Source organism: Petromyzon marinus, unplaced genomic scaffold (genome assembly GCF_048934315.1).
Source record: "Petromyzon marinus isolate PM22_M1 ecotype Great Lakes invasive population unplaced genomic scaffold, UKy_Petmar_22M1.pri1.0 PM_G_Scaffold_19, whole genome shotgun sequence".
In the NCBI taxonomy this organism is placed as follows: domain Eukaryota; kingdom Metazoa; phylum Chordata; class Hyperoartia; order Petromyzontiformes; family Petromyzontidae; genus Petromyzon; species Petromyzon marinus.
The window spans coordinates 3,155,046-3,165,000 of NW_027422750.1; the positions used below are offsets into that span (position 1 = coordinate 3,155,046).

Sequence of the window (9,955 nt, forward strand, 5' to 3'; positions counted from 1 at the left end):
ACACACACAGGCACACACACAGGTACACACACACACAGGTACACACACACAGGTACACACACACAGGTACACACACAGGTACACACACACAGATACACACACACAGGCACACACACAGGTACACACACACAGGTACACACACAGGTGCACACACACACACAGGTACACACACACAGGTACACACACAGGTGGGCATCACACAGGTACACACACACAGGTACACACACACAGGTACACACACACAGGTGCACACACACAGGTACACACACACAGGTACACACACACAGGTACACACACAGGTGGGCATCACACCCACACACGATAGTCGATCATGTTCAATTCTCATGTAATCAAAGTAGGAATCGATTCATTAAGATTCATTTTCGACCGCTTAATTCTCATGTTATCCGAACGGAAATCGATTTAATTAGCTTAATCAACCGTATATCGATTCCCATGTTATCCCAAATGAAATCGACTCTACATCCGTTACTCTACAATAATCGATTCCTAATGTTATCCCATTAAGAATCGATGCGAGTATAGTTAATCGAACCGGGAATCGAATTTCTCTCCACGTGACTAAAGATCGCTCCATGGCGATGCGTCAACTCGTCTCTAGACTTGGCCTACTCTTCCTCCTGCTCCTCCACCTCGTCACGTGGTGCAGCAGCCACGGTGAGCCGAGCCGGTCGATACATCGGGTGCCAGGTTGTGGTGGACGTGGGGAGCGGTGGTGCAGTGGTTAGCGCACTGTGTGAGTGAGTGTGTGGGGAGCGGTGGTGCAGTGGTTAGCGCACTGTGTGAGTGAGTGTGGGGAGCGGTGGTGCAGTGGTTAGCGCACTGTGTGAGTGAGTGTGTGGGGAGCGGTGGTGCAGTGGTTAGCGCACTGTGTGTGTGAGTGTGGGGAGCGGTAGTGCAGTGGTTAGCGCACTGTGTGAGTGTGGGGAGCGGTGGTGCAGTGGTTAGCGCACTGTGTGTGTGGGGAGCGGTGGTGCAGTGGTTAGCGCACTGTGAGTGTGGGGAGCGGTGGTGCAGTGGTTAGCGCTCTTTGTGTGTGTGTGTGGGGAGCGGTGGTGCAGTGGTTAGCGCACTGTGTGTGAGTGTGGGGAGCGGTGGTGCAGTGGTTAGCGCACTGTGTGTGTGTGTGTGGGGAGCGGTGGTGCAGTGGTTAGCGCACTGTGTTTGTGTGGGGAGCGGTGGTGCAGTGGTTAACGCACTGTGTGTGAGTGTGGGGAGCGGTGGTGCAGTGGTTAGCGCACTGTGAGTGTGTGGGGAGCGGTGGTGCAGTGGTTAGCGCACTGTGTGTGTGAGTGTGTGGGGAGCGGTGGTGCAGTGGTTAGCGCACTGTGAGTGTGTGGGGAGCGGTGGTGCAGTGGTTAGCGCACTGTGTGTGAGTGTGGGGAGCGGTGGTGCAGTGGTTAGCGCACACTGAGTGCCGTTTGCCCATCTCCCCAGCCCCGGCTTCCCCACTGAATGTGCGCGTGGAGTCTCGAGACCTGCTGACACAACTCCGCTGGGAACCAGCTGACGTGAACCCCGCCACCAGCAGCGTCACCTACAGAGTGGAGAGCAAACTGTGAGATGGTCGCTCACTCACTCACCCAGCCACTCACTCACCCACTCACTCACCCACTCACCCACCCACTCACTCACCCATCAACTCACCCACCCACTCACTCACTAACGCACTCATTCACCCACTTACTCACCCACCCACTCTCTCACTCGCCCACTCACCCGCTTCCTCACTCACTCACTCACCCATCAACTCACCCACCCACTCACTCACTGACTAACGCACTCACTCACCCACTTACTCACCCACCCACTGTCTCACTCACCCACTCACTCAGCCACTCACTCACTCACCCACCCACTCACTCACCCATCCACTCACTCCACCACTCACTCACTCACCCACTTACTCACCCACCCACTCTCTCACTCACTCACTCACCCACCCACTCACTCACTGACTCACTCACCCACTCTCTCACTCGCCCACTCACCCGCTTGCTCATTCACTCACCCACTCACTCACCCACCCACCCACTCACCCACCCACTCCTCACCACCTCCTCCCCGTGTCTCTGTCTGTGCAGCTATGGACGAGCCCACTGGCGGACCGTCTGCGCTGCAACAACAGAGACTCGGTGCGATGTCTCCTCAGCTCTGCGGCATCCCGGTGACCGCTATCAGCTGCGCGTCAGAGCCACCGTTTCATCGTCATCACCGGGGGCCTCACCAATCTCCTTGCCCTGGGTCGTGGTTGAGGTCTTACCCTTGGAGACAAGTCAGTGGCTTTGTCTATGTGTGTGTCTCTGTGTGCGTGTCTGTGTGTCTCTGTGTGTATGTATGTGTGTCTGTGTGTGTGTCTCTGTGTGTGTGTGTCTGTGTGTATGAGTCTCTCTGTTTGAGTGTCTCTGTGTGTCTGTCTGTGTGTATGTGTGTGTGTGTGTCTGTGTGTGTGTGTCTGTGTGTGTGTGTGTCTGTGTGTGTGTCTGTGTGTCTCTGTCTCTGTGTGTGTGTATGTCTGTGTGTAGAGTGTCTGTATGTGAGTGTCTCTGTGTCTCTGTGTGTGTGTCTATGTCTCTGTGTGTGGCTGCCTGTGTGTATGTGTGTCTGTGTGTGTCTCTGTGTGTCAGTGTCTCTGTGTGAGTGTCTCTGTGTGTGAGTGTCTCTTTGTGTGTGTCTGTGTCTTTGTGTGTGTCTGTGTCTGTGTGTATGTGTCTGTGTGTGAGTGTCTCTGTGTGAGTGTCTCTGTGTGTATCTCTGTGTGAGTGTCTCTGTGTGTGAATGTCTCTGTGTGTTGTCTCTGTGGGAGAGTCTCTGTGCGTGTCTGTGTGTGTCTCTGTGTGTGTCTCTATGTGTGAGTGTCTCTTTGTGTGTCTGTGTGTGTGTCTCTGTGTGAGTGTCTCTATGTGTGAGTGTCTCTTTGTGTGTGTCTCTGTGTGTGTGTGTCTCTGTGTGAGTGTCTCTGTGTGAGTGTCTCTGTGTGTGTGTCTCTGTGTGTCTGTGAGTGTCTCTGTGTGTGAGTGTCTCTTTGTGTGTGTCGCTGTGTGTGTGTGTCACTGTGTGTCTCTGTGTGTGTGTGTCTGTGTGTGTGTCTGTGTGTCTCTGTCTCTGTGTGTGTGTATGTCTGTGTGTAGAGTGTCTGTATGTGAGTGTCTCTGTGTCTCTGTGTGTGTGTCTATGTCTCTGTGTGTGATTGTCTCTTTGTGTGTGTCTGTGTCTTTGTGTGTGTCTGTGTCTGTGTGTATGTGTCTGTGTGTGAGTGTCTCTGTGTGAGTGTGTCTCTGTGTGTGAATGTCTCTGTGTGAGTGTCTCTGTGTGTGTCTCTTTGTGAGTGTCTCTGTGTGTGAATGTCTCTGTGTATTGTCTCTGTGGGAGAGTCTCTGTGCGTGTCTGTGTGTGTCTCTGTGTGTCCGTGTGTGTCTCTATGTGTGATTGTCTCTTTGTGTGTCTGTGTGTGTGTCTCTGTGTGAGTGTCTCTATGTGTGAGTGTCTCTTTGTGTGTGTCTCTGTGTGTGTGTGTGTCTCTGTGTGAGTGTCTCTGTGTGAGTGTCTCTGTGTGTGAGTGTCTCTTTGTGTGTGTCTCTGTGTGTGTGTGTCACTGTGTGTCTGTGTGTGTGTGTGTCTCTGTGTGTGTCTCTGTGTGTGTGTCTCTGTGTGTGTCTCTGTGTGTGTGTCTCTGTGTGTGTGCCTCCGTGTGTGTCTGTGTGTGTGTCTCTGTGTGTGTCTCTGTGTGTGTCTCTGTGTGTATGTCTCTGTGTGTGTGTCTCTGTGTGTGTGTGTGTCTCTGTGTGTCTCTGTGTGTGTGTCTCTTTGTGTGTGTCTCTGAGTGTCTCTGTGTGAGTGTCTCTGTGAGTGTCTCTGTGTGTGAATGTCTCTGTGTATTGTCTCTGTGGGAGAGTCTCTGTGTGTGCGTGTCTGTGTGTCTGTGTGTGTCTCTGTGTGTCTGTGAGTGTCTCTGTGTGTGAGTGTCTCTTTGCGTGTGTTTCTGTGTGTGTGTCTCTGTGTGTCTCTGTGTGTGTGTCTCTGTGTGTGTGTCTCTGTGTGTGTGTGTATCTCTGTGTGTCTCTGTGTGTGTGTCTCTGTGTGTGTGTGTCTCTGAGTGTCTCTGTGTGAGTGTCTCTGTGAGTGTCTCTGTGTGTGAATGTCTCTGTGTATTGTCTCTGTGGGAGAGTCTCTGTGTGTGCGTGTCTGTGTGTGTCTCTGTGTGTCTGTGTGTGTCTCTATGTGTGATTGTCTCTTTGTGTGTCTCTCTGTGTGTGTGTGTCTCTGTGTGAGTGTCTCTATGTGTGAGTGTCTCTTTGTGTGTGTCTCTGTGTGTGTGTGTCTCTGTGTGAGTGTCTCTGTGTGAGTGTCTCTGTGTGTGAATGTCTCTGTGTATTGTCTCTGTGGGAGAGTCTCTGTGCGTGTCTGTGTGTGTCTCTGTGTGTCCGTGTGTGTCTCTATGTGTGAGTGTCTCTTTGTGTGTCTGTGTGTGTGTCTCTATGTGTGAGTGTCTCTTTGTGTGTGTCTCTGTGTGTGTCTCTGTGTGAGTGTCTCTGTGTGAGTGTCTCTGTGTGAGTGTCTCTGTGTGTGTGTGTGTGTGTCTCTGTGTGTCTGTGAGTGTCTCTGTGTGTGAGTGTCTCTTTGTGTGTGTCTCTGTGTGTGTGTGTCACTGTGTGTCTGTGTGTGTGTGTGTCTGTGTGTGTCTCTGTGTGTGTGTCTCTGTGTGTGTGTCTCTGTGTGTGTGTCTCTGTGTGTGTGCCTCCGTGTGTGTCTGTGTGTGTGTCTCTGTGTGTGTCTCTGTGTGTGTCTCTGTGTGTATGTCTCTGTGTGTGTGTCTGTGTGTGTGTGTCTCTGTGTGTCTCTGTGTGTGTGTCTCTGTGTGTGTGTGTCTCTGAGTGTCTCTGTGTGAGTGTCTCTGTGAGTGTCTCTGTGTGTGAATGTCTCTGTGTATTGTCTCTGTGGGAGAGTCTCTGTGTTTGCGTGTCTGTGTGTGTCTCTGTGTGTGTGTCTCTGTGTGTCTGTGAGTGTCTCTGTGTGTGAGTGTCTCTTTGCGTGTGTTTCTGTGTGTGTGTGTCTCTGTGTGTCTCTGTGTGTGTGTGTCTCTGTGTGTGTCTCTGTGTGTCTCTGTGTGTGTGTCTCTGTGTGTGTGTGTCTCTGAGTGTCTCTGTGTGAGTGTCTCTGTGAGTGTCTCTGTGAGTGTCTCTGTGTGTGAATGTCTCTGTGTATTGTCTCTGTGGGAGAGTCTCTGTGTGTGCGTGTCTGTGTGTGTCTCTGTGTGTCTGTGTGTGTCTCTATGTGTGAGTGTCTCTTTGTGTGTCTCTCTGTGTGTGTGTGTCACTGTGTGAGTGTCTCTTTGTGTGTGTCTCTGTGTGTGTGTGTCTCTGTGTGAGTGTCTCTGTGTGAGTGTCTCTGTGTGTGTGTGTGTCTCTGTGTGTCTGTGAGTGTCTCTGTGTGTGAGTGTCTCTTTGCGTGTGTTTCTGTGTGTGTGTGTCTCTGTGTGTCTCTGTGTGTGTGTCTCTGTGTGTGTGTCTCTGTGTGTGTGTGTATCTCTGTGTGTCTCTGTGTGTGTGTCTCTGTGTGTGTGTGTCTCTGAGTGTCTCTGTGTGAGTGTCTCTGTGAGTGTCTCTGTGTGTGAATGTCTCTGTGTATTGTCTCTGTGGGAGAGTCTCTGTGTGTGCGTGTCTGTGTGTGTCTCTGTGTGTCTGTGTGTGTCTCTATGTGTGATTGTCTCTTTGTGTGTCTCTCTGTGTGTGTGTGTCTCTGTGTGAGTGTCTCTATGTGTGAGTGTCTCTTTGTGTGTGTCTCTGTGTGTGTGTGTGTCTCTGTGTGAGTGTCTCTGTGTGAGTGTCTCTGTGTGTGAATGTCTCTGTGTATTGTCTCTGTGGGAGAGTCTCTGTGTGTGCGTGTCTGTGTGTGTCTCTGTGTGTCCGTGTGTGTCTCTATGTGTGAGTGTCTCTTTGTGTGTCTGTGTGTGTGTCTCTGTGTGAGTGTCTCTATGTGTGAGTGTCTCTTTGTGTGTGTCTCTGTGTGTGTCTCTGTGTGAGTGTCTCTGTGTGAGTGTCTCTGTGTGTGTGTGTGTGTGTCTCTGTGTGTCTGTGAGTGTCTCTGTGTGTGAGTGTCTCTTTGTGTGTGTCTCTGTGTGTGTGTGTCACTGTGTGTCTGTGTGTGTGTGTGTCTGTGTGTGTCTCTGTGTGTGTGTCTCTGTGTGTGTGTCTCTGTGTGTGTGTCTCTGTGTGTGTGCCTCCGTGTGTGTCTGTGTGTGTGTCTCTGTGTGTGTCTCTGTGTGTGTCTCTGTGTGTATGTCTCTGTGTGTGTGTCTGTGTGTGTGTGTGTCTCTGTGTGTCTCTGTGTGTGTGTCTCTGTGTGTGTGTGTCTCTGAGTGTCTCTGTGTGAGTGTCTCTGTGAGTGTCTCTGTGTGTGAATGTCTCTGTGTATTGTCTCTGTGGGAGAGTCTCTGTGTTTGCGTGTCTGTGTGTGTCTCTGTGTGTGTGTCTCTGTGTGTCTGTGAGTGTCTCTGTGTGTGAGTGTCTCTTTGCGTGTGTTTCTGTGTGTGTGTGTCTCTGTGTGTCTCTGTGTGTGTGTGTCTCTGTGTGTGTCTCTGTGTGTCTCTGTGTGTGTGTCTCTGTGTGTGTGTGTCTCTGAGTGTCTCTGTGTGAGTGTCTCTGTGAGTGTCTCTGTGAGTGTCTCTGTGTGTGAATGTCTCTGTGTATTGTCTCTGTGGGAGAGTCTCTGTGTGTGCGTGTCTGTGTGTGTCTCTGTGTGTCTGTGTGTGTCTCTATGTGTGAGTGTCTCTTTGTGTGTCTCTCTGTGTGTGTGTGTCACTGTGTGAGTGTCTCTTTGTGTGTGTCTCTGTGTGTGTGTGTCTCTGTGTAAGTGTCTCTGTGTGAGTGTCTCTGTGTGTGTGTGTGTCTCTGTGTGTCTGTGAGTGTCTCTGTGTGTGAGTGTCTCTTTGCGTGTGTTTCTGTGTGTGTGTGTCTCTGTGTGTCTCTGTGTGTGTGTCTCTGTGTGTGTGTGTATCTCTGTGTGTCTCTGTGTGTGTGTCTCTGAGTGTCTCTGTGTGAGTGTCTCTGTGAGTGTCTCTGTGTGTGAATGTCTCTGTGTATTGTCTCTGTGGGAGAGTCTCTGTGTGTGCGTGTCTGTGTGTGTCTCTGTGTGTCTGTGTGTGTCTCTATGTGTGATTGTCTCTTTGTGTGTCTCTGTGTGTGTGTGTGTCTCTGTGTGAGTGTCTCTATGTGTGAGTGTCTCTTTGTGTGTGTCTCTGTGTGTGTGTGTCTCTGTGTGAGTGTCTCTGTGTGAGTGTCTCTGTGTGTGAATGTCTCTGTGTATTGTCTCTGTGGGAGAGTCTCTGTGCGTGTCTGTGTGTGTCTCTGTGTGTCCGTGTGTGTCTCTATGTGTGAGTGTCTCTTTGTGTGTCTGTGTGTGTGTCTCTGTGTGAGTGTCTCTATGTGTGAGTGTCTCTTTGTGTGTGTCTCTGTGTGTGTCTCTGTGTGAGTGTCTCTGTGTGAGTGTCTCTGTGTGTGTGTGTGTCTCTGTGTGTCTGTGAGTGTCTCTGTGTGTGAGTGTCTCTTTGTGTGTGTCTCTGTGTGTGTGTGTCACTGTGTGTCTGTGTGTGTGTGTGTCTGTGTGTGTCTCTGTGTGTGTGTCTCTGTGTGTGTGTCTCTGTGTGTGTGTCTCTGTGTGTGTGCCTCCGTGTGTGTCTGTGTGTGTGTCTCTGTGTGTGTCTCTGTGTGTGTCTCTGTGTGTATGTCTCTGTGTGTGTGTCTGTGTGTGTGTGTGTCTCTGTGTGTCTCTGTGTGTGTGTCTGTGTGTGTGTGTGTCTCTGAGTGTCTCTGTGTGAGTGTCTCTGTGAGTGTCTCTGTGTGTGAATGTCTCCGTGTATTGTCTCTGTGGGAGAGTCTCTGTGTTTGCGTGTCTGTGTGTGTCTCTGTGTGTGTGTCTCTGTGTGTCTGTGAGTGTCTCTGTGTGTGAGTGTCTCTTTGCGTGTGTTTCTGTGTGTGTGTGTCTCTGTGTGTCTCTGTGTGTGTGTGTCTCTGTGTGTGTCTCTGTGTGTCTCTGTGTGTGTGTCTCTGTGTGTGTGTGTCTCTGAGTGTCTCTGTGTGTGAGTGTCTCTTTGCGTGTGTTTCTGTGTGTGTGTGTCTCTGTGTGTCTCTGTGTGTGTGTCTCTGTGTGTGTCTCTGTGTGTGTGTCTCTGTGTGTGTGTGTCTCTGAGTGTCTCTGTGTGAGTGTCTCTGTGAGTGTCTCTGTGTGTGAATGTCTCTGTGTATTGTCTCTGTGGGAGAGTCTCTGTGTGTGCGTGTCTGTGTGTGTCTCTGTGTGTCTGTGTGTGTCTCTATGTGTGAGTGTCTCTTTGTGTGTCTCTCTGTGTGTGTGTGTCTCTGTGTGAGTGTCTCTTTGTGTGTGTCTCTGTGTGTGTGTGTCTCTGTGTGAGTGTCTCTGTGTGAGTGTCTCTGTGTGTGTGTGTGTCTCTGTGTGTCTGTGAGTGTCTCTGTGTGTGAGTGTCTCTTTGCGTGTGTTTCTGTGTGTGTGTGTCTCTGTGTGTCTCTGTGTGTGTGTCTCTGTGTGTGTGTCTCTGTGTGTGTGTGTATCTCTGTGTGTCTCTGTGTGTGTGTCTCTGTGTGTGTGTGTCCCTGAGTGTCTCTGTGTGAGTGTCTCTGTGAGTGTCTCTGTGTGTGAATGTCTCTGTGTATTGTCTCTGTGGGAGAGTCTCTGTGTGTGCGTGTCTGTGTGTGTCTCTGTGTGTCTGTGTGTGTCTCTATGTGTGATTGTCTCTTTGTGTGTCTCTCTGTGTGTGTGTGTCTCTGTGTGAGTGTCTCTATGTGTGAGTGTCTCTTTGTGTGTGTCTCTGTGTGTGTGTGTCTCTGTGTGAGTGTCTCTGTGTGAGTGTCTCTGTGTGTGAATGTCTCTGTGTATTGTCTCTGTGGGAGAGTCTCTGTGCGTGTCTGTGTGTGTCTCTGTGTGTCCGTGTGTGTCTCTATGTGTGAGTGTCTCTTTGTGTGTCTGTGTGTGTGTCTCTGTGTGAGTGTCTCTATGTGTGAGTGTCTCTTTGTGTGTGTCTCTGTGTGTGTCTCTGTGTGAGTGTCTCTGTGTGAGTGTCTCTGTGTGTGTGTGTGTGTGTCTCTGTGTGTCTGTGAGTGTCTCTGTGTGTGAGTGTCTCTTTGTGTGTATCTCTGTGTGTGTGTGTCACTGTGTGTCTGTGTGTGTGTGTGTCTGTGTGTGTCTCTGTGTGTGTGTCTCTGTGTGTGTGTGTCTCTGTGTGTGTGTCTCTGTGTGTGTGCCTCCGTGTGTGTCTGTGTGTGTGTCTCTGTGTGTGTCTCTGTGTGTGTCTCTGTGTGTATGTCTCTGTGTGTGTGTCTGTGTGTGTGTGTCTCTGTGTGTCTCTGTGTGTGTGTCTCTGTGTGTGTGTGTCTCTGAGTGTCTCTGTGTGAGTGTCTCTGTGAGTGTCTCTGTGTGTGAATGTCTCTGTGTATTGTCTCTGTGGGAGAGTCTCTGTGTTTGCGTGTCTGTGTGTGTCTCTGTGTGTGTGTCTCTGTGTGTCTGTGAGTGTCTCTGTGTGTGAGTGTCTCTTTGCGTGTGTTTCTGTGTGTGTGTGTCTCTGTGTGTCTCTGTGTGTGTGTGTCTCTGTGTGTGTCTCTGTGTGTCTCTGTGTGTGTGTCTCTGTGTGTGTGTCTCTGAGTGTCTCTGTGTGAGTGTCTCTGTGAGTGTCTCTGTGTGTGAATGTCTCTGTGTATTGTCTCTGTGGGAGAGTCTCTGTGTGTGCGTGTCTGTGTGTGTCTCTGTGTGTCTGTGTGTGTCTCTATGTGTGAGTGTCTCTTTGTGTGTCTCTCTGTGTGTGTGTGTCTCTGTGTGAGTGTCTCTTTGTGTGTGTCTCTGTGTGTGTGTGTCTCTGTGTGAGTGTCTCTGTGTGAGTGTCTGTGTGTGTGTGTGTCTCTGTGTGTCTATGAGTGTCTCTGTGTGT

The 9,955-nt window shown here is 50.5% G+C and overlaps 1 protein-coding gene across 2 annotated transcripts in view; it reads left to right on the forward strand.

The window, feature by feature from the left end:
- Window positions 1–529: 529 nt before the first annotated feature.
- Window positions 530–9,955, forward strand: part of LOC142912119 (uncharacterized) — a 26,488-nt gene continuing 17,062 nt past the window's right edge. The window contains exons 1-3 of one of the 2 annotated variants that reach the window (XM_076060436.1): window positions 530–678; window positions 1,459–1,579; window positions 2,106–2,296. In XM_076060436.1, coding sequence (XP_075916551.1) covers window positions 597–678; window positions 1,459–1,579; window positions 2,106–2,296 — 394 coding nt within the window. In that variant the 5' untranslated portion in view covers window positions 530–596. The remainder of the gene's footprint in view (window positions 679–1,458; window positions 1,580–2,105; window positions 2,297–9,955) is intronic. The other variant, XM_076060437.1, reaches the window with a different exon arrangement.